The following is a 25,000-nucleotide window of genomic DNA, read 5'->3' as shown; positions in this document are numbered from 1 at the left end:
ATCACTGATTGACATCACACAATAAACGGGCAGCCTCTGGAACTCACTGAAAGCAGATTGCTCCAATGTGTATGCTCCCATGTTTTCAAAGATGACCCAATCACCAACACTTAGTTCAGGTAGGAGACAGTGTTCCACAACTTGATCAAGCCCATCACAAGATGGTCCCCACAGGCTGCTGGCAAACACAGGCTCTCCTGAATTAGGCTTCTATAGTGAAAGAAAGGAAAATGATTTGTCAGTTGCATTGGACCATCAGAGTTTCACAGGGAACGGCACTATAGAACTTCAATGACGGTCTAAGGTTTCAAGCAGACAGTAATCTGCAAACAAAAAAACATTTTTGGCTTAAGAAAAATTGAGATGGCAGGTTGTGTTAGTTTCACTTCCAAAAACAGCATACCTTGACCAAGAAATACAACAATTTTGAAAGATATGCTCATTGTAACAAGTGCACTAATCATCAGTTTTGACTTTGTTAAGTTGACAATCCAAAATCATACTTAGTTGGTGTAAATGCTTACATGCATCTATCAAATTCTTGGTTTGATTTTAATTTGAGATTTGAAATTACAACATAATTCCTGTTCCTAACATCTGCCATATAATAATCTCACCTTGTGAAGAATTGGAATAGCATTCACAGTGCCAAACAAGCTGTTTGCAAAAGAGCCATAAACACCATCACTTATGTAATATATGAAGAATGGTTCATCATTCATCGAGGAGACAACCACTGCAAGGGATAAGGAAACAATTACTTTTCAGAATTTGGTTCTTGGCCATTGTTGCTTCATATAATTATTAAAAAAATGGCCTTGCTGAACTCTATCCTCAGTGGATTTGTACGCTGCACTTCTGATAAAAGTCAAATCAGTTCAGTCTGATCTCATATTCTGTCAAACAACTGAAGCATTCTATGGAAGAGGAGTTTTAGAGGAAAGTTTAGAAAAACCTCACCAGCCTTAAGATATACCAGAAACTTCAGAGATATGCAAGATTTTGCATGGAATAAAAGCAAAGTTAATCCCGAGCAGTATTTCAATTTAAACCAGAAATGTTTAAAGGCAAGAGGGCATTAGATACAAACTGCTAATAGGGAAATTGTGGAATTGTGGAATAAGGCAAAGAAACATCCATGGTAATTACCATGTGGGATTGTATTCTGATTAAGGTACTCCAATCCATTTGAGCAGACTGGACACTGCTATGGAAGGAATTCTAGGTTGCTAGATGAAGATGGACTAAATTAACAAATGGGCTTCCCCTAACTCAGTTTGTCATTGAAAGTTTTTATTAGCCAATCTTCTTCTAAGCGAGTCAAAAATCCATGGTATAAATGCAAACCTACAACATGACACTCACTCAGGGAAAGTACAATGCAAATTTCGGGGGTGTGCAAGACGATGATTGGAATTTAATTGATAGCGATTAGGATTATTCCTTTAGGGCACGGTAATTAATAAAACTACATCACTAGGCCAAAATACAAAGTACTGTCCACATTACATCTAATGTAGAAAATACTTTGTGATCAGGGACATTTCAAGTGGGGAAAAAAACATTTTTTTTTGATGCCAAAGAGCTGAGGTATTTAAGCTATAATGAAATCCTAAAAATTAGCCTTGGAAACAACGGTTGAACAATCAATTCAAGTATCCTACGAAGGGCTATTATATGAATGCTTTATGAGTATCAACAGCATACTATTGTGTTAAATGTAACTCAAATGAGAATGCTTGGAATTACCTCCAGTCTGATCCTGTGAATCTCTTGCAACAGCTTTCTTGGCTACAATATTAACTGCTAGAGTGAATGCAGAATTCACATAGTAGCTACCAGGTTCAGCAATGATTTTAATGCCACTTTCAGAAGGAAAGTAAATATCAAGGAGTGGATTAATTGCGTCACAAACCTAGAATGGGAGACAAACTTGTTACTAAAATACAAACTGTATTCATACATTTGAATTATACATAAGTAACAGCTATTAAACCCATGAAATAGAAACACACTTGAAATAGGTGGCTTAATTTAAGAAAAAGATACACGTCTGCCTGTAGTGAAAACAACTTAATTTAAATATATCAAGCAGCAAATCAAAATGGTCAAATCCTTTTTTCAAAAAGTTTGTTTTACAAACACCTTGTGAAAAGAAAAATTCAAACTTCTGATGAATATTTTTGAAAAGACATGTAGTTGGAATAACCTGTTCAGATCTTTGCTGATGCATTTCTGCAACCAGGCATTGGCAAATATGCAAGATTTCTGGTTGGATGCTCCTGTGTTCAGCACTTATTGCAGTCAAGTATAGGGAAACTCAAGATCCACAACAGTATCAGGGAATTACACATTGCTTTATTATTCTTTGATATAGCATCTTGAATATTTTATTTTTACACTCAGTAGTGATTACAATGAAGCTTTTTCATACCTTTTCTAGCTCTAATTCTCCATCTGTTCCAGAAAAACCACCTCCAATGTCAAGGATATTCATGTTGAAGCCAAACTCTGCCTGAAACAGAAGAGTAGAAATCAGAGAGTTTACTTAATTTTGCTTTGTGTTTACTTTGCTATGTAAGCTGCACTTCCTGAAAAATAAACACGTGTCACCATCAAATTAAACACAGAAAACAGTTGAACAAATCTTTTAACACAGCAGAAACTGGACGTCATGTTTTAACTCAGGTTGCTTGGAAGGATCGTTAATTGATTTGATTCAGGTTGGGATGATAAACAGGAGAGAAAGTTTTCAAAACGGATGCTCAGTTGCAAAGGATGGGATCTGGATATGTTACAAGACCTGTGTTATATTCCTACAATATTGAGTTTAATACAGTCAATATAATTTGACAGATGCTTTGATATCAGAGAGGATCCATTAATGTGCAATTTACATTAGCAAAACTCAGTAAACCAACCAAATCAATTTGAGAGCAGCACCCTCTACTGAATAAATTCAATATTGTGATGCAACACACATTCTAACTTCGTGTTATGAGTTATTCTCAGCAAGTTCGTGAAATTTTTAAGGTACTTACAGCCATATCAAAGACACATCGAGCATCAGCCAAAGCATGTAAATATGCTTCTGTATTGCCTTTTGAGCTTGGAACATGAAACCTGGCAACGGTACACAAAATAATATATGATTATGACTATGAGATCACCCAGTAATAATTTAGTAGTCCATAAACATTTGCAAACCTGCTTTTAAGCTTACTTATATTTATATCTGCTTCTTGTATTATGCAAATACAGAAATACAACTCATTGTTTTCTCATTCCATTGTCAGCTTACATGTTGCTAAACTTTCTATGAGGTTAAATACTAACATACTTACCTCGAATAAAAGTGATTTGGTTCCATTTTTAAAATAGAATTATAAAATCACCTAATTTGATTGGCAAACTGCAGATACAGACTCCAAAACAACCAGAAAAATTACATGTTGTTTACATGCTTCTAAGTCATATTGCCATAGAGAAGCTGGAATTATTCAGAGCAGGATGAGTTAGAGGGACATATTCACTAGATTGATACCCAGAATTACTTCATTAATCTTATAACGAAGGGGAGGACAGGCTGTGTGCGCATCCACTGGAATTGAAAGAACTGAGGTGTGACATGATTGAAGTATATAAGGTCTTAAAAAGCCTTAACAAGGAGGACATGACAGGATATTTCCTTGTGGGCGAGACCAGAACAGGGAGGGCACTGTTTAAAAATGAGGGGTTGCCCTTCATGGCACTGATGAGGAACTGTTTTCCCCTCTGAGGGTTTGTGTGCATTTGGCATTTTCTGCCTCAGGTGGTGTTGCAGGTGGCATCAAGTATGTGAAGACAAAGCAGATAGATTTTTAGTACGCAACAAAATCAAAGGTTATCAACAGAAATTTCCGGAAAAATTCAGGTCTCGCAGCATCTATGGAGAGAAAGCAGAGTTAACGTTTTACAGTTCATTGTGAAGATGAAATTTCTGAATACTTGGAAGTGCATGGTAAAATAGGGCAAAGTCAGCATGGCTTCATCAGGAGAGGTCATGCCTGACAAATCTGTTAGAATTCTTTCAGGAAATAATGAGCAGGTTAGACCAAGGAAAGCCAACAGATATTATTTACCTGGACTTCAAGAAGGCCTTTTATAAGATGCCGCTGAGTAAGATAAGGCCCATGGTATTAGAGCAAGGTACTAGCATGGATAGGAGATTGGCTCTCTGGCAGAAAGCAGAGAGTGAGGGCAGCCGGTGACAAGTGGTGTTCCGCAAAGGTCAGCATTGGGACCACTACTTTTCACTTTATACATTAATGATCGAGATGAAGGAACTGAGGGAATTCTGGCTAAGTTTGCAGACGATACAAAATAGGTAGAGGGACAGGTAGTATTGAGGAGGTGGGGAGGCTGCAGAAGGATTTGGGCAGGTTAGGAAGTGGCAGATGGAGTAAATCGTGGGAAAGTGTGAGGTCATGCACTTTGGGAAGAGGAGAGGTACGGACTATTTTCTAAATGGGGAGAAAATTCAGAAGTCTGAAGTGCAAAGAGACTTGGAAGTCCTAGTCTAGGATTCTCAAGGTAAACTTGCAGGTTGAGTCCGTAGTCAGGAAGGCAAATGCAATGTTGGCATTTATTTTGAGAGGACTTGAATATAAAAGCAGGGATGTACTACTGGGGCTTTAAAAGATTCTGGTCAGGCCACATGTGGAGTATTGAGTGCAATTTTGGGCTCCATATCTCAGGAAAGATGTACTGGCCCTGGAACAGGTTCAGAGGAGGTTCACGAGAATGATCCCAGGACTGAAAAGTTTAATGTAAGAGGAACATTTGTGAACTCTGGGTCTATACTCAAAGGAGTTTAGAAGGCTGAGGGGGGATCTAATTGAAACTTACAGAATACTGAATGGCCTGGACAGAGTGGATGTTGGGAAGATGTTTCCACTGGCAGGAGAGACTAGCACCCGAGGGCACAGCCTTAAAATAAAGGGAAAACCTTTTAAATCGGAGGTGAGGAGAAACTTCTTCAGCCAGAGAGTGGTGAATCTGGATTTCACTGCCACAGAAGGCTGTGGAGGCCAGATCAATGAGTATATTTAAGACAGAGATGAATAGGTTCTTGGTTGTCAAAGGGATCAAGGGTTACAGGGAGAAAGTGGGAGAATGGGGCTAAGAAACTTATCAGCCATGATTGAATGGTGGAGCAGACTCTACGGGCTGAATGAGTAATTTCTGCTCCTAGGTCTTGTGGACCCTTCTTCAGAACTGATGGTAGCTAGGAAAAGGTTGGTATTTACGCAGAAGATGGTGGGTGAGATATGGGAAGAGTAAATGATAGGTGAAGATAAAGCCCAAAGAGAGAGAGAAACAGTTGGGCAGACAAAGGAGTGGTTAGAAGTCAGTCTGGGGGAATGAATGGGTGTTAATGGGGTCTGTTAGTAGCTGGCAATGGGTTGTGTATGGTAGTAGCCCATGTGATGACAAGGCCTGGTGCATGGGGGTTGGGAGAAAGCCATGGAGAAGGTGCCTCAAGCCCTAAAACTGTTGAAGTCAAATTCAAATCAAACAGATTAGTTATGATCGTACTGAATGGGAGAGCAAGCTTAAAGGGTTGAATGACCGATTTCTGCTTTTAATGTCTGTGTAATTTTCAAAACCTCTACTATAACAGGTTTTAAAAGTAAATAAGGAATAACTGTTCCCATTAATGAGTGGGTCAGTAACCTGAGGGGGGAAGAAAATACAAGATTAGAACCATGTGCCAGCTCACAATGTTTAATATTTGTAGCAAGTGCGTCCACTAAGTAGGTGAATAGTGTAGACACACTAGTTGTCAGTGCTAATAATGATTAGATTAAAAAAGGTACCAGAGACCTGGAATACAAGTTACTGATATAAAAATGACATCAGTGTGGACCAAAATACCCTATATTTTTTGTTTGAGGGCAAAGGCAATTTTAGTTGTGCAGCCCCTTTATTTTTATTTTTACATCGCCATGTAAGCACTTAGAGACTGATTTGTTCATAACCTGTGCAAGGACTTTTGAGTTGCTGAGGGAACAGAGAGAAAACTGGTGCTAACACAAACCATGGACCTTGCCATCCCCCACACCCAAAGCAAATATTATAAAACTAATCCTCTAGAATCTATTTCAAACCTTTCTGGCTTACAATTTTAATATGGGTGTGATAATATGGAAGCAACAATAACCTGCCTCAAGTTATTAATACGGATTTGTAGATGTTTTTATGGGGCCCCTAATTTGAGAGTTCATGAACTGCAAGTTTAGATTTTCTACAACTGTTTGACCATTTTCAGTTTTAAAGCTTTTGTGCACTAAGCAAACAAAACCAAGCAATTCTACAGGCTTTGAATATCCATTTAATTATGTCATTTCCCTCTTCATGCCTAGTAACATAAACTTTGTTCCCACTTTAAAACATATTTTGGAAGCGATTGAATGCATAGAAAATGGCATTCAGCATTAAACAACATACAGAGACATGTTTGTGTTTCTAAGCTAGATTTCCATAAGAGGATGTTTTCACTGAGATGGTAGTGAATCTGTGACATTCTTCACTGCAGAGGGCTGTTAAGGCAGAGTATTTAAGTATATTCAAAGCTTAGACAGATATTTAATCAATAAGGAAATTGAGGGTAATTGGGGAAAAAAGGGGAGTTGAGGATCATCAGATTATCTGTGATCTCATTGAATGACAAATCTAATGGACAGGAAGCAAGGAATTGGTATAAGTAGGGTATGCTCATGTTTGCAGGCTGATAGTGGAATGCTGCGGCTTCAATATTAACAACTTGAACGAAAGACAAAGAGTAACGTACAAGTTTGCAGACATTACAAAGCTGGATGAAATGTATGCTGTAAGGAAGGAAGGAAAGGAAGGGTGCAAAGAGAAACACAGGTTAAGTGACTAGACAATAAGATGGGAAAGTATAATGTGGGGGGTGTGTGAAGTTCTTCATCTTGGTACAGAAACTGAGAAGTAGGACATTTTCTGAAAGGTATGAAACATCTAACTGTTGATGTTCAGAGACACTTGGATATGCTCAAAAAAAAGGAGAAATAATCAGCATGCAGGCACATAGGAAGGCAAATGGTATGTTGGTCTTTATTGTAACGGTTTTGGAGTAAAGGAATAAAAATGCCTTGCAAAAATTGCAGAGCTTTGGACTGCCCAAAGCTGGATTGCTATGTACAGTTTTGGTATCCATACTTAAGCAAGGACATACTTGCATTGGAGGCAGTGGAGTGAAGGTTCACCAGGTTGGTCCTTGGGTTGACAGCACTGGTTATAATGAGAGGATGGGTTAAATTGGACCAATTTTTTTTGGAGTTTAAAAGAATTAAGATGATCCCATTGAAACATTCAAGATTATGAAGGGACTTGACAAGGTAGATAATTGTGACATTGTTTCTGGTGGCTGAGGAATCCGAATCATGAGGGCACAGTCTCAGAACAAGGAGACAATCATTTAAGACTGAGAAAGTTCTTCAAAGGACCGTACATATTTGCAATTCTCTGGGCTACAGAATTACGGATACTCCTGCACTTACTTTACTTCTGGAAACAACATATTTTGGTCTTTCAAGAAATCACTACTGACTAGCCCAATATGCTCCCCCTCCCTCATCCACCCCAAAATCATCATCTGGAAAAACAAGTTAAACGTACTTCACTTTACACGCAAGCCAAAGACCAACAATTTACTATGAGTGAAGTAAATCAGATGATATAAGCCCCAGAAAGTTAGTTTACAGAAATATATAGTGTTGCATTTTTGCAATTGCCTGCGCAAGGAAAATAAGTTTAAACTACATGTTTTCTATGACCATAAGGAAGCAAAACTATGCATTCTAAATACTCGTATGGTTATGTAGTGTCTATGCTTCCTCCACACTTGGGTTGCAATGTCATTTTAGTTTATCTTCTATTTTGCCAAAACGTGGTCACATACCAAATCAAAAATACATGTTCATTTTCTACCAATGGCATTCTCAAACCAGATACGAAGGGGTTAGTGAATCGACCAAGGAGACCACCACATTTTCATTCCTGTGCGCAATTATTTGGCTTCCACTTTGTATTTTTTCCAGTCTCAAGCTGCATTACTTTTGAGTGAAGTCATTGTCACACAATCAAGCTTTTGTTTTAAAGAGCAGGGTTATCCAATCTCTTAAGCAAGAAACTGGAGTTGGTGGACAATAATGTATTGCTCTTTACACAAAAATATTTCTTACATAGAGTGAATATCAATATTGAAAATGGCATAAACAAAGCAAAAGTGCTTCAACACAAAGTTCACTCAACAACGTACGTGAGGAATAAGAGAATGACCAGAGAAAGGGTAGGGCCGATAAGGATTGTAAAGGGAATTTGTGCACGGAGCCTAAAGAGATAGGAGGGGTCCTTAATGAATACTTTTCTTCAGTATTCACAACTGAGAGGGACCTAGTTGTAGAGGAGAACAGTGTGAAACAGGCTGGTAGGCTAGAGGAGGTCGATGTTAGTAAGGAAGATGTACTAGGAATTTTGAGGAACTTGAAGATACATATGTCCCCCGGGCCTGATGGGATTTATCCAAGGATTCTACAGGAAGCGAGGGAAGAGATCGCAGGGCCTTTGGCGATGATCTTTTCATCCTCACTGTCCACAGGTATAGTGCCGGAAGATTGGAGAGGCGCAATCGTCATTCCCTTGTTCAAAAAAAGGGAATAGGGATAACCCCGGAAATTACAGGCCAGTTAGTCTTACGTCAGCGATGGGCAAATTATTGGAAAGGGTTCTGAGAGATAGGATTTATGATCACTTGGAAAGGCACAGTTTGATTCGTGATAGTCAGCATGGATTTGTGACATAGATCATGCCTCACAAACCTTATTGAATTCTTTGAAGACGTGACCAAACACGTGGATGAAGGTAGAGCAGTGGATGTGATATACATGGATTTAAGTAAGGCGTTTGATAAGGTTCCCCATGGTAGGCTCATGCAGAAAGTCAGGAGGCATGGGATAGGGGGAAATGTGGCAGATTGGATTCAGAATTGACTGACCCTTCGAAGACAAAGGGTGGTAGTGGATGGAAAATATTCAACATGGTGCTCAGTTATGAGTGGTGTAACACAAGGATCTGTTCTGGGTCCTCTTCTATTTGAGATTTTTGTAAACGATTTGGATGTAGGAATGGAAGGGTGAATTAGTAAGTTCGCGGACAATACGAAGGTGGGTTGAGCTGTGGATAGTGCAGAGGGCTGTTCTAGGTTACAAAGGGACATTCATAGGATGCAGAGCTGGGCTGAGAAGTGGCAGATGGAGTTTAACCCTGAAAAGAGAGAGATGATTCATTTTGGAAGGACAAATTTAAAAGCAGAATACAGGGTTAACAGAAAGATTTTTGGCAGTGTGGAGGAGCAGAGGGATCTTGGGGTTCATGTCCACAGTTCCCTGAAAGCTGCCACCCAGGTGGATAGAGTTGTTAAGAAGGCGTATGGTGTGTTAACTTTCAGTAATAGAGGGATTGAGTTCAAGAGCCGTGAAGTTATACTCCAGCTGTACAAAAGCCTGATTCGGCCACATCTGGAGTATTGTGTCCAGTTCTGGTCGCCTCATTATGGGAAAGATGTGGAAGCGTTGGAAAAGGTGCAGAGGAGATCTACCAGGATGTTGCCTGGAATGGAGGGAAGGTCTTATGAGGTAAGGTTGAGAGCGCTAGGGCTTTTCTCTTTAGAACGACGAAGGATGAGAGGTGACTTGATAGAGGTGTACAAAATGATCAGAGGTATAGATAGAGTGGACAGCCAGAGACTTTTTCCTAGGGTGGAGGTAGCTATTATGAGGGGACATAGTTTTAAAGTGAGTGGAGGTAAATATAGGGGAGACGTCAGACGTAGGTTCTTTACTCAGAGTGGTCGGGGCATGGAATGCATTGCCGGAGAGGGTAGTGGAGTCGGCCTCATTAGGGGCATTTAAGCGGCTATTAGATAGGCATATGGATGATAGTATAAGGTAGGGGTGGAGGTTAGATAGACCTTAGGTTTAGGGTAAAAGTTCGCCACAACATCGTGGGCCAAAGGGCCTGTAGTGTGCTGTACTGTTTTATGTTCTATAGAGAAGTGCCTGCAAATACAATCACCCAGTTCCAGGAAGCTGATATACTCAGAAGCTTCAGCCTTTTCATGCTCCTGGCCTGAAAAAAAATATATCAACTGAGAGAGCAACCGTTCCCAGTTTCCCAGGACCAGAGATTCATGGAAAATAGAAATCAGATAGGGAACCGTATAACTGTTCAAAAGTCACTATTTGTATTCCCTTTCTCCAATACATTGCTGATCCAGTTTCTCAGATTTAACTACCCCAAAGATGCTGAATTACAGGTATGCAACAGAAGAAACACCAGAAATTTAACACCAGCTAAATAATAAACCATTGAGCAAGTTATACAGATCATAAAAGTACATGTCTGTGCCAAATTTTAATAGTAAAAGTTTAATATATATCTTTCACTCAGGAAACATTAATATATTACTTAGTTTCATAATATTCCACTCATGTTTCATATTATTGAAATAAAAATTTGGTACTGCTCACCTGACACCAACCACCTGAACCCCTAGTTCTTTTGCAGATTCCAACAGATGTCTACAGTCCTTCAAAGTAGCTCCAAACTTCAGACTCATCTCATTTTCTTCACATGAATCAGCAATTGCAATGTCTACCAAGAGCCTAAAAGAGGAAGATGATTGGGGCACAGTTGGTTTACATCATCATATGTGCAGCTTGAAGACTGTCAGTAGCATGAAGATTATGCTGGCAGGGGCTCCCACTTCCAAGCTCGGAACATGAACCTAAATAGAAACAAATCCTGCACAGGAGAGAAAACTGGTGATTAGGGCCTAGATGTGTAGCTACATATGTTGCAAAGGACATGAGGGGAGAAAAAATGCAGCAAGTCAAGACTCAATTGTTTCATCAAAAGAGTTGACTAGGTGCTGTAACAAAAGTCCATTTAAGAGCATTGAACACTTAAAAACAACTGTTTCAATTAGAAAAATGCACAGAGTATAACTGCTGCTGGTTAAGATAAATTACTTTGTTAATAATGAAACATATACTGACCTAATCATTTCTACTGCTCCTGCTCATCGGCTGAAGTGGTATGGCAACAGGTCAGTAGAGTCTTAAAGTTTTACCAGGTGTCCCATACCCAACAACCATCTACATGCCTTTTGGAAGGTAAGATTTTATGAATACCTATTATGGACATGACTGAAGCTTCCAGGTTTCCCGATAACAAAACAGCATATCAATGGATATTGTACGGGCTCAACATTTAGAATGGGTGCCGATTGCTTTCTGGTACCTTGGAATGTATTTCAGCACAAGCTATGCCTTGAAGGGAGGAAAGCAAGTAGTTTTCTGATCTAACATTTTAATAGCTAAATAATAGATCTTAGCAAAAATGTTACTTTAACAGAAAGTTTGCAAAATCACTTCTCACCCAAGATTGCTTTTGTTGGTTTTGGAGTATAATTTTCTTTTTAAAAACAGTATTACAATGCACATTAAGTTTTCAGCATTACCTAGCAACTCACTATCCAATTCTGAAACATTTATCAGCTATGAGCAGGCCACAGTTACAAATAGTTTTACTAAGAAGTATCAAGGACATTCAGCGAAACTGCATAACTTTACACTGCAGTCAGTTCTGGGTATCACAAGGCAGACTCAGCACCACTAATATAATTAACTTCAAATAGAAAAACACTTTCCAATCAAAATATTTCAATAAAACTAGAAAATTTGACTCCTGCTTCCCAGGGTCCATTATTCAAGTGGCATAAAGTTTTTTGCTTACCTTTGCTTTTTTGATGACAGACTAGAGATTCCTTTAAGGTTGGAAAGTGCTGGAAAAACTCAGCAGGTCTGGCAGTCTGTGGAGAAAGGTACAGAATTAACATTGAGTCCAATTGTAACTCTTCTCCAGAAGTGAAAGGCTTTGTTCCAAAGAAGAGACAAATTGGACTCAAAACATCAAATCTGATGCTCCATGATCCTATAGAAAGGATTTATCATGGCTAATCCAATTATTATGCTAATCTACCTTGCCTGCACATTCTTCGGACTGTGGGAGGAAGCTGGAGCACCCAGCAAAACCCAGGCAGACACAAGGAGAATGTACAAACTCCACACAGTGTCGTTCAAAGTTAGAATTTTAGAACTGAACCCAGGTCCCTGGAGTTGAAAGACAGCAGCACTAACGACTGTGCCGCACTGCCGGACCTGCTAAGCTTCTCCAGCACTTTTGGTTTACATTTCCGATTTCCAGCATTTCTCAGTTTCTGAAGTTGACATGGAATGAACATTCACTGCTCAAGCAGGTACCCTGCACAAGTCTGGATGCTCCAACTGATTTGGTGAATGACACTTCCCCAGCACAATCTGAATATTTGGTACTGTTTTCTGTCCAAGAAACAGGCAGTGTACAATCCAATTTTTGGTCCAGATTTTATCTTCCTTCGTACTGATTCACATATAATATTTGTATGCGCTTGGGATGAACACTTCATTCTGTGAAAATGATCGTATTAAAGATTTATGGGTATCTATAGCTAACATGGCATTTTAAGTGAATTCTATTCCGTTGCACGAGTACTGTGTCTGAAGGCAATCCTTGCTCACTGTCTTACTGAAACTTTATCCTGAGTTATTTCCTTGGCAGTTTTACATTCACTTGTAATATAATCTTAACTTTTCCTATTGGTTGTCATGTAATAACACTTCCAAGTCCTTGAGCAGATCATAGCACTTTTGTCACTTCTACCAATCCTTGACAAGATACGAGTCTAATGGCAATAAAAGGCAGAGAACAATAACTGCTGATAAAGATTTTAAAACAACAGTTTAAAAAAATCATTTTAATTAAATAATCTGGAATGTCAGAGCAGACAGTATTTCCAAATGGTATTAAAATGAACACTGTCTGGGTATTTCTTCTTTTAATACAGCTCTTTTAAATTGACACCGTCTCAGTACTTTTGTCCTTAAAAGTATGAATTTACAGGAAAAGGTGAATTAAGTTCAGAAGAATATTAATAATATTTAGACCAATTCTGCACAAAATGACACCAATGGTAAAAACCTAGTATTTTAAAAGGTGTGCTGTTTACATAATAGTTCTAATTCTTTCAATTAAACTACATTCCATGTTATGATTGATAACCCACCAGTAACAAAAAATTGCAAACAAACAATCTCTTCTCAATATGCTGGTTTTTGTGATCATTAATTTTATTTTTGCAAATTATGGCTCAGAAATCAAATGCTTGAGATTTTCCCCATTTGGATTATTTTTGTAATGGACAGTTTATATTCAAAAACAGAACACAATGATCAGCCTTTCCAAGTGTGTAATCACAACCATGGAATCTAGACTCTACAATACAGCGATAACAGCTACTTACTGACACCCAAGCAATTGTATCGATTCAATTAAAAATTATACTATCAAGAAGTGATAAACAGCAACACTATGCTGCTCAGTCTGAGATTCAAAAGGTGACTTTGTCCTAATTGAGAAAATCACTGTAGTGTTTTGTGGGATGAACATTCTATACTTTTCCGTTTCAATAGCTGGATAACAAAACTTCTTGTATACAAGTCATTATTATACGCAGTTCCTTTAATACCTAAAGTGTGTAAATGTCCCTATAGAACAGTTAAGACATTAGGATTGTTGACACAAACATTGCTTTGCGAACCTATTCATGCAACAAACAGTTCTAATTTTGATATCCGCCACGGTACTAAACCTTCCAGGAGTATGCAGAAACATCAATGTCTCCACTGCCTATTCCATAGCATCATGTTCATATTCCAAATTAAGGACTTTATCTTCAACTCACTGATTAATTCCTATTGTGGTACTGGTCCAATTATGTTTACATCAGCTCAGTTTTTTAAGGAGGTGAAATCATATTCAGACAGGAATGTAGGCAAAGTTAATGGAATGCAAGATCATAGTATATAGTATTGGGTTACAAAGGGAAAGTGTATAGGAAGATATACCACAGATAATTAAACAAGGAAAAAATGGTTAGGTTGTTTATTGCATAAATATATTACCCATTATCATCCTACACGAAGCTCAAATGTTACACTAGCCTCAGAATGTGGAGTTAGAAAGAAGGCAAATGGCCTTCATTGCAAGGTGAGAAGACAATAAAAATAAAGAATTCTAGCAAAAATTATGCATTGCTTTGGTAAAACAATACATGGAAAACTGTGCACATTATGGTCTTTAGATTTAAAGAAGGCCACACTTGCACTGGAAGGAGTAGAGAGAAGGTTTACCAGATTAGTTCCTGGCATGAGGGGTTCATTCCACATGGTTGTGTACATTGAGTCTACATTTCCTGAAGTTTAGAAGAATGAAAGGTGAGCTCATTGAAATGCTAATTTCTGAAGGTGCTTGACAAGGTAAACACAGAGGTTGGTTCTCTGGCTAGGTAATCCAGAATTTGTGGGCAGTTTCAAAATAAGGGAAAGTAAGTTCATTTATGACTGAGAAGAGGAGAAATATCTTCACTCAAGATTTATCTGAAATTCTGAACTTCTGAGGTTGAGAATGTCCATTCTTGAATGTACTTAAGGCTGAAACAGACAGATTTTGGGGCTCTTCGGGAAACAATGGACGTGAGGAATGAGCAAGAAAGTGGAGCCAAAGATCAATCAGAATCATATGGAATGGCAGAGCAACCTTAAGGCTGCATGGTCTATCCCCTGCCATCCCGATACTGCTCAAAACCTGTCTAAGTTTTCCCAGAACTTAAATGGCTATTGACTAAAAAGGTTAACTGTTCTACTTCCTATTGATACTGAATGTTTCAAGCACTATCTATTCTAATTTCAGATTTTCAGCATCTCAGGTATTTTGTTTCTGTACTGCATTAGATGGTTCAGGTTTTCCTTAGAGTCAGGCACTAAACACCATGATTATTTTTTACTACTGACTAATAACCATGGAAGCTTGCCAATTCTTTATATAGGATATTAAGGTAGTTACATTTCTATTCAAAACCAATTGCAGTGTGATATCGGGTTCACTCTTCTGGTTTTTCAAAAATATTAAATGACCAGTCACCTTACCTAATAAAATTTGTATTTATGCGAAGTGTAAATATTTAATCATAGAGGCTACTCTTTAAAAACTACAGTAATTTATAACTCCTTCAGTTCAGTCTCCTTTGAGGTTTAGGTTTTAAAAATTTGAAGCACAAGCTAAGATTAGGTTTCAATTTACCAATATTATAGAATAGTTATGCTCTGGTCATCCAGGAAGCACTTCAATTCATCTATTTTAACTTTAGAAAGGGAAACAAGGTTTCGAGGCATTTACTTTAGACAAAAGAGCTTAATATCCATTTCTGCACAACACTGACAAAGAAATAGAAATCATTTACAAAATTGTGGAGAAGGTCCAGTTTTTGTTTTACAATAAACATTGGTAGAGTTTGTCTTTATGCTTTGAATCATAATTCTCAGTGAGAAAAAGAGACTCTTCAAATGACACCACCTCAACAGCCAAATCCATTCATACCCATATAGAAATGCAACCCATGATTTAAAATTTATGACCCAGATTTTAGTTACCAAATTGATAACATGCACAGAGAATGATCCAATCTATTTTTGAATTGTACAATAAAATATACTGTCTAATCACAGCATCACAATGGACAAATATTCCAGTTACTTGTTAAACAATCTATACTACTTATTTCTGTTAAGTTTATACACTTACTTGGCACTGCGATGGTTACGTGCAATTTTCAGAAGTTCAGCATTGTTATCACAGCTCATGACATTTATTCCTTTTTTAGCTGCATACTTAATCTGGGAAACTTGTTTGCATGGGTTTGTGTAGATAATATTTTCAGGTGTTACTCCCAAGCGTTGCACTAGAGTTATTTCATTCTGTGAGGAAATAAATTAGGTATTCAGGCATATGAACTTCTATCCTTCAATTCTCTAAATTTTTAGCTAAAGTTATATGAAGAGCATTACTGGACTATGAAATGCAAATTTCTCTAAAATTAATGCAACATAAACACAAATTATAGTAATTGTCACCTTGTTTGCACAAGCAAAACCAGTTCCAAGAGCTGCCAAAACTTCAATTACAGAGTGACTGCTGTTACACTTAACCGTGTAAAATGGTTTCACATGTGTCATCACATTCTTCCATCGAATATTCTTCTTTACAACATTCCCAAGATCAGCAACAAAGAAGGCATTCCTTTCAGTTTGCTACAATTGAGGAATTAGAAAAGCATCAGTTACTAATAAATATTAGAAAGAACTGTATGGTAATCTGGCTTGTTACCTGAAATATTACTCTTCGTGGTTGTTAGAGATTGCAGAAATAAAATACTAATGGCTCAACTGATTATTGATTGTAGTTTATCAGGAAGATCGCAGATAGAAACAAACAGAATGCTGGAGAAACACGAGGTCTGGCAGACTGCTCTAAAGTCATATCGGACTGGAAACATTAACTGTTTGTCTCTCCACAGATACTGCCAGATCTGCTGAGTTTCTCTAGCATTCGGTTTCTCTCAAATTGCCAGCATTCACAGTATTTTGCCAAGTTCCCAAATAGGTCAGATTTCTAATTTGCTGAGCTGGCTGGTTTCAGCTGGTCAATTCAGTGCACCAAGCAATCCTTTGGAAATTAGGGCATGAAAAGAAAGAAGAAGTGCAAGGTCATAGAGTTTGGGATTGGTACCAGCTGGATTGCTCTGAACAAGAGTTGGCAGGAACTCAACGGGCTGAAAGGCTTCCTTCTCTACTGTAGGTCTTTCTATGGTTCAATGAACGTCAACCCGGTACAGATAGGATTCTGTTAAGTGATCCTCCTTGCTCCCTAATATCCACCAAGAAGCAAGAGTAGGTTTACATATCAAGACTTCCAAAATGAAGGTAGTTAAGGAGCAACCTTGTATCCCGGTTTAGAATGTCACACTCAGTCACACAAATCAGAAAACGGGGAATGCCAGCTTTCTGGTGCTAACTTCTGTTCATTATTAATGCATTAAGAACTGGGGTCCAAATGTCTATTCTTCTATCCAGGGATAGAGAGGGAAGTAAACAAATCTATCAAAGAAGTAATGTCTGTTTAAAAACTCAACCTGGACATAGCCAGAAAGCTTCTAGCTCTGAATAAATAACTGGAACAAAATGAATTTTCTCAACTGATCAGCTTGGGCACAAGGTATTACCAAACAATTTGATTCTCGAATCAACCAGTTAAGTCCAAATTCACAAGTTAAGTTATGAATCTAACAGCTACAATTTAGACTAATAAATACAAATGACCTTTATAGGCTACCACTTGTGTGGCAGAAAATAAACAGTACCTTTAAACTATTTAAAAATGTGAATGGAAATCTTTAGAAGCCAGTTGAATTAACATAATATTCTCAGACAATTGAAACAACTGAACAATCTAAATAAATTAAATCAACTCAATATATTGTTCAGACATAGGATTTTTGTGCCTGTTTCTACAACAGTTGTATTAAAATACCTTTACTGAAACAACTCAAAGGGTCACAATATTTGCTGTAACAAATGGCATTTCTTTATGGAAGTGCAGTTTTTAGGACAGGGGCATGAGTTGTGTAAATTGTATGTGAATTTAGAAATGTCTTATCTCTTGTTGGTAAAATGTAACATTCTAATCATTAAAAGTATGCTTCAAAAAACCAGTCTACAAATTACCATTTTTAAAAGTTGATTCATGGGTTGTGGACATCGTTGGTTTGGCCAGCATTTATTGTCCACCTCCAGTTGCCTTGGAGGGCAGTTAAGAGTCAACCACATTACTGTGGGCCTGGAGTTGCATGTAGGCCCAGACCAGGTAAGATCAGCAGACTGACATTACTAAAGGACATTAGTGAACCAGCTGGGTTTTTACAACAAAACAGTGGTGACATGGTTATCATAAGACTTTTAATTCCACTATCTGATATGGTAAAAACAATATAAATGGTAGAGTGTCCACACCACCAGAAGTGGACTTCTCAGATTTGCCAGTAGGCATATTAGCAATATAAATTCACCATAAGATTCTATTACAGAAACAGCAAAGGATTTTAACATTTCTTGGAATTTAAAACACAAATGTAAGTATTAAAATGGCTAAAATGATTAAAAATAACCGAGGAGTTCCGCAAATCTGAATTCAGAATCTTCTCCTCCCCCTCTCATTACCACCAAATGTCCATTTATAGAAACAAAGCTCAGAAATTGTAGATGTTGGTGTTCGCTGAGCTGGGAGGTTTGATAGGTGTCTACCGGAAGCAGCAAAAATCAGACCATACAAATTTGAACCGGCACAGGACAACAGCGCTTCACAGGAAGCTCCACAGCACTGAGGAAGGATATCACCTCGTAAGGGGACGAAAAGTCTATCAAACCTCCCAGCTCAGCAAACAACCAATATCCACAACCAGCACCTGAGCTACAAATCTTCACTCAAACCCTGAAGCTCAGAAGTATGCAATTGAGGTTATCATGTTCATCTTGGCTTTTGCAAAGGTAACCCAGAAGTAATACCATTGGATCCATAGAGCTTTGACTCTTACTTTGTTTCAAATATTCTCATTTTCTCTGTAAAAGCTATAATGGCTTCTGCCTCACCTACTCACTGAAGCAAAAGCACACACCAAGCTAGAGTGATGATGTTTCCTCTGACTTCTTTTATTCATGGATCATTTTAGATTACTAACCCTTTATGATCGACTTCTGAACCTGAGTGTTTAATTAGTCTTGGTTCGTCACCCTATCAAAACCTGACATGGTTTTTAAAAGTCAAAATTTCCTCAGCGTTTTCGCTCCACTCGAATCGCTTGTCATTATTAGTTTTCACTCAGCAGCATTATAATTGCAAATCTATGCTATGATCTCTCTTTTGACTTCAATATTGCAGTATAGTGGGATATGCAACATTTTACATTGTGAAATAACTGTGGCCTAACCAATGTCTGTACAAATACATTATATTTCCCATTTGGTACTTAATGGCTTTTGCCTTTTTGTTCACAGGTTTATCCATTTACGTACATTCGCACTTTCAGGGACTTGTATACCTAAAACTGCTAGATACCCACCTTAGGTTTCTATCTACCAAGTGCATGTTTTCATTCTTTGTTTATCATCCCAAAAATGGCTAACTTTGCAGTCAGCTACACCAATTTTCATGTGCTTTCCATTCTGCTCAACTGAAGGGCAGCACAGTGGTTGGCAGGGTTAGCCACAGACCAGGATTCGATTTCCGCCTTGAACAACTGTGTGCAAATTCCACATTCTCCCTGTGTCTGTGAGTTTTCTCCCACAGTCCAAAGGTTGTACACATTAGGTGGATTAGACATGGTAAAATGCAGGGGTATGACGATAGGGTGAAGGGCTGGGTCTGGGTGGAATGCTCTTCGAAGGATCAGTGCAGACTTGATGGGCCTCTACCTGAACCGTAGGGATTCTATGAATTCCCTGTTTCTTTTTTAAAAACTGCTGTCCTCACTGTCAAACCCCTAGTTTAAGGCAGCAGGAAGATTGCACTTGTAGGTTCTTATTCAGTACACAGTGAATGATTGTTGTTTGCAGCATGGAATCAACATGGTCTTGACAAAAACAAATCATTAAGTACTCGCTCCAGCACCACAACGGTAGTAGCAGAATGTTTAGCTCTCAGATCACCATATTGAGAGAAAAAATGGAAACCGAATACACTCAAAACAGTTCCTTTCTATTTAATATATTTTATTTTGTTTTTCATGTCTGAGTTAGATGCCAGTCATTAGCAGACAGGCTATAATGTGCAACTCAAGCTAAAAACTCCTGTGATACTTGCAGGGTTTGTTTAATCTTGGAAAACTAATAATAGTAATGTGTGACTTACCCTAGTCTTACATGTATAAGAAATTAGAAAATGCATGCAAATGCCAGCGTTCTTTGGTTTAATAGCAACACTGATTTATCCTTGATGCTAATCTGAACCAGTTCGGTTCCATTGCATAAAGTGGACAAATTAAGTTGTGTACACACAATGTATCAGTTTGCTTTTCATTCCATTGTATCAACCAGTAAGATCCAATACAAGTTACAACAAATGCTTAGTGAAGGATGAGGCCATTCAGTTTTGAAAATTTTTATTTGGACTGTTCATGCCACCCTCAGGCAGTGTCTTGAAGATCACAAAAAAATCTCATCTCCCCTTTGGTCCTTTGCTAATTTCTTTACATTTGTCTTCTACCCTACGGACAAGTGGAAACAATTTTCCATTTGTTATCAAAGCCGCCATAATTTCCATGTCCTTTCAACTTAGTCAGTTCTGAATAATTCTAGCTTCTGTAATTTCTTTGCATAGCTAAAGTCCTTCATTCCTGGAATAAATAACTTCTGTCCCAAAGATTGGTACAAGTTTTGAAGATGGTATTAGCTCAATGAAAAATGAGAAACATGCTGTAAAACTAGGAGGCGGTGGTGGTGATTGAGGTCTGCGTGTGTGTAAATAACAGAATTAAATGCATAGTTCCCATATGTAAATGCTTCTTACACCTCTCAATCCTTAGAGCCCTGGTGCAAACATTCTGGTGAATCTGTGCCCCTTTTGAGCAAAGTGTAACCATTTTAATTTCTGGTGCTTAAAACAGTACACAGTGCTCTGAACAAACTTGTACAGTTACAGTAAAAGTGTGTCCCCTTTATGTTCCAGTGCTCCAGTTATAAAAGTCAACATTCCAACAGCCCCTTTGAATTCCTTTTATACCTGATTACCATCAATCATCTAAAGAAGGAGCCACAACTATTTTAAGGCCTCCACTATTCTAAGCTCATCACGGAAATAGTCAAAACAACTTTTTCAGTATTCGAGTATTTACCTTTTGGACTTCACACTTGTTTGTCTTGAAATACATCAACGTTTTGTTCAATTATTAATCAGCATCTCTTGGCAACTTTATCCTCTAGCCTGCATTAGTTACGATGACTCCATCATCACCAGACTTGGATATGTAGTTTTCTACTGATGTATCCAAGTCATCAATAGAATCCAGTCGAGACTTCAGCTAAGATCCTTTTGGGAAACTCACTAATCACATCCTTCCAATTTGAATACACTAATTTTATCCTTTCTCAGTCATTTACCAAGTCAATAATTTGCCTTTGATTCCACGAGCATTATTTTTAGCTAACAGTTTTATGTGAAACAGTCACTGAATGCCTTCTGGAAGTCTTAAAAAAACCTGCACCATAGACATGCTCTTATTGACTACTGTGTTACTTACCTGTATATCTTTGCCATAGGGAGTACACCAAATTAAGGAAAGGCTAAAAAGACTGAGCTTTTATTCCCTCGAGTTTAGCAGAATAGGGCTCCTCTCATTCAAATACACAATTCTTCCCGGGATTGACAAAGTGTCTCGAACAAGGAGGCATGGGCTCAGAGTGAGGGGTCACATAGGACACTGATGAAAAGAAATTTCATCACTTTGGAGGGTGCTGAATCTTTGTATTTCTCTAACCCAGACGGAGTTTGATAGATTTCTACATGTTAAAAATATCAAAGGATAGCGCAAGAAAATGGTATTTAAGTAAATCATCAACCGTAATCACATTAAATAGTAGAGTCTGGTCAAGGGACTGAACTGCCCACTACTACTCTTAAAAATGTTTCTAGAACTTGGATGAAAAATTAAACCAAGCGCATAACAGCCGGTCTGCCAATGATCATGTGGCATCATTTGAAAAGAAGTTCTCACAGGCTAACGTTCTTTCCTCAACTAATACTATCATAAACAAATTCACTTGTCATTCAGCCTGTGAAGTGTATGCAACCATGCCAATCCGCCTATAGATCAAGTTAACTGCAGATTTCAAAATGACATACTTTGACATATTCCTGGGATGTGATACAGTACAATGAAAACCCAATTTTTAAAATATTCATTTGTGGTATCTGAGCATTGCTGGCTGGCCAGCATTTATTGCCCATCCCTAGTTGCCTTTGAAAAGGTGATGATGAGCTGCTTTCTTGAATGGTAGTCCACACGCTGTTGGTTGACCCATAATGCTGTTAGGAAAAGAATCCCCAGATTTTGACCCCACGATAGTGAAGGAACGGTGATATATTTCCCAAACAGGATAGTGACAGACTTGGAGGGGAACTTGCAGGTGGCGTTCCCGTATATTTGGTCACCTGTACTTCTAGCTGGAAGTAGTCATGGGTTTGAAAGGTGCTATATAAGGATTTCTGGTGAATTTCTGCAGTGCATCTTGTAGACAGTACACACAGCTACTACGGAGTGTCAGTTGTAGAAGGAGTGGATGTTTGTGGATATGGTATCAATCAAGGAGGCTGCTTTGGCTTGAATGGTGTCAAGCCTCTTGAGTATTGTTGGAACTGCACCTATACAGGCAATTGGGGAGTATTCAATCACTCCTGACTTGTGCCTTGAAGATGGTGGACAGGCTTTGGAGAGTCAGGAAATACCTGCTGCAGTATTCCTTGCCTCTGACGGGCTCTTGTAGCCACTGTGTTTATATGGTGAGTCCACTTGAGTTTCTCAACAATAAGCCAAAGGATGTTGATACTAGAGAACTCAGTGATGGTAACACCATTGAATGTCAACAGGTAGTGGTTAGATCACCTCTTATTGGAGATGGTTACAGCCTGGCATTTGTTTGGCATGAATGTTACTTGCCACTTGTCAGCCCAAACCCGGATACCGATCAGCTCTTGTTGCATTTGAACTTCAATACCCAATTCGTCACGAATGGTACTGAACATGGTGCAATCACAGCTATTTCTGACACTTTGATGGAAGAAAGGTCATTGATGAAACAGCTGGAGATGGTTGGGTCTAGAACGCTACGCTAAGGATAGTATGATTAGATTATGGTTTCAGCTACAGAGAATGCAATTATTCATGTACAACAGATAGAATGTAAACTCATAGCAAAAGCAATGGCATATAAACTTGATTTTAGCTTACTGAAGTGACCTTGTAATCACTGGGATTTGCCTGGCAACATTCTAATAAGAGTTGCAATTGGCTTCCCATCATTTTTCTAGCATGGTGCTCTGGTAGGCTTTGTGCAGGTTAATCAATGTTAATTTTAATATGAATGGCTTTGTCTTTCAGCTTGCCTGATTGGCACGTAACTATTAGATTAATTTACCATCAATATACAAAATATGCTTACCTCAACAGTATGCTCACGAATACGGTCATCAATAACATCATTAAGGGTAGTTTTTTCTTCCAGAAGGTCAAAGGGGTAGCTCTCTTCTAGTTCAACAAATCCTTTCATCTTTCGGTGATCCACAAGCCAACACTCCTAAACCAAACACCAAGTGAAGGTCCTTACAGAGCCTTCAATATCGGGGTTCTTAAAATATGCAACAAACTGCAAAAGAAACCAGTACTTGTATCAGAAAAAGATTTTGTAGCCGCGCCAAAAAAGATGGCACCTAAACAAATTTCTAGAAAACCTTCAAAGGTTTTAAAGTCTTATATGGATCACTTATTTCCTATATTTTGTCCCATTGCAAGTTGATTTAAAACAAAACACTCATCATTAGCAATATCACGTTCATTCACAGAACTACAATTTTCAGCTGTTAGTTCAGGTTCAGGAAAAAGAGTTGCACATCTTAACCTTCTGGCAAATATTAGTAATGTTTTTAATAATAATGAAAGAATTATCTTTAGACCAAGTGTCAAGGAAGAAAAATTGACCTTGACAAAATTGTAGAGGAAATTTTCAAAATATGAATAAATAATCAATCTCATGCATTTTCATACAAAAGAAAAGAAAGCTAAACTTGAATGAATTGAGATAGGATAATAAAAGATTTTGATTTGCAAGTTGATCTTTTTGGATACAAGGGAATAACAGAGCAGGGTAACTTGTGCTGCAAACTTACTGTCCTATGATGTATTTTTTAAACATTACTTCAATGTTTATGGCAAATTCTCACACATAAATGACTTCAATACATTTAGGTTTTGATTTGCCCTTCTCTGTGGAATCCAACATGTTATTAATTGGTTTTGGTTTCTCCCCCCACCTTAGTCTCAAGAGTGCTCCCCTCTCGTTAGCTCAATAGTTTCCTCGTCGAGCCAAGACAACATTGCTTTTCTTTCCAATTTCTCCACCAGTTCTGACCATTAGCATTGTTCTGCTGATTGCTTCTCTACTTCACTGTTGAAGGAGGTGCTAAGTTTTTTTTTTTAATTTTCTTGGGAATGGGAAAGGAAAATCAGGTGTAACATTACATGGGCGAATACAAATTTAAATCCAACTCAAAATGATGGGTATACATTTCAACTTCAACAGTACTAAAAATTTCCAAACTGAGTTTGGATAATCTCAGATCAATTGTTCATGGATGTGGTACCACAATATCAAAAAACAAGGACAAAACGGAAAGCTTTTCCAAGCAGGCCATGAGAAAGACCAATGTGGAAAACAGAAAAAAAATATAACCGAGGCCGAGAATGTGACACAGTTTTTAGTAAACCAAGAAGGTTTCATTCGACATCTGAAGGGATCAAAACCTATGGAATGAAAGTCAGAACAAGATACTAAAGAGATGATCAGCCATGATCATATTGCACGGCAAAGCAGGCTCAAAGGGCCAGATCGCTGACTCCTGCTCCTATTTTCTATGTTTATCACATGATCCTAAAAATCTCCTTTTCCTGCACTAATCTTTACAAAGATACTTGAAAAATAGTTATTCACTTTTCTCTCCCTAATGGACGTTTTTATCATCAAAACTGGATTAATTTATTGTGCTTCTAAATGGTGCACTACATTAACCCTCTGGAGCTTTCATTTGGCAGATTCCGGCCAGTCCTATTCATGTCAACTTTTAATGATTCTCCTTGACTCCATATACTGAGTCACAATCTGTATCCCTCCATTGA

The 25,000-nt window shown here is 38.1% G+C and overlaps 1 protein-coding gene across 1 annotated transcript; it reads right to left on the bottom strand.

Annotated features, from left to right (window-relative positions):
* Nucleotides 1-6: 6 nt before the first annotated feature.
* azin1b (antizyme inhibitor 1b) lies at nucleotides 7-23,478 on the bottom strand (the record flags this gene model as incomplete). The annotated part of the gene is made up of 9 exons (XM_048592614.1): nucleotides 23,271-23,478; nucleotides 16,137-16,313; nucleotides 15,808-15,980; nucleotides 10,596-10,730; nucleotides 3,042-3,123; nucleotides 2,435-2,515; nucleotides 1,750-1,915; nucleotides 618-736; nucleotides 7-210 (listed from the first exon to the last, which is right to left on the bottom strand). Coding segments are annotated over exons 1-9 (1,245 nt in total), but the record flags the coding sequence as incomplete, so codon positions are not given.
* Between the last annotated feature and the right edge of the window lie 1,522 nt (nucleotides 23,479-25,000).

Source organism: Rhincodon typus, unplaced genomic scaffold, assembly GCF_021869965.1.
Source record: "Rhincodon typus isolate 14 unplaced genomic scaffold, sRhiTyp1.1 hic_rhity00001550, whole genome shotgun sequence".
Lineage (NCBI taxonomy): Eukaryota > Metazoa > Chordata > Chondrichthyes > Orectolobiformes > Rhincodontidae > Rhincodon > Rhincodon typus.
This window is presented reverse-complemented; position numbering and strand designations above follow the sequence as displayed.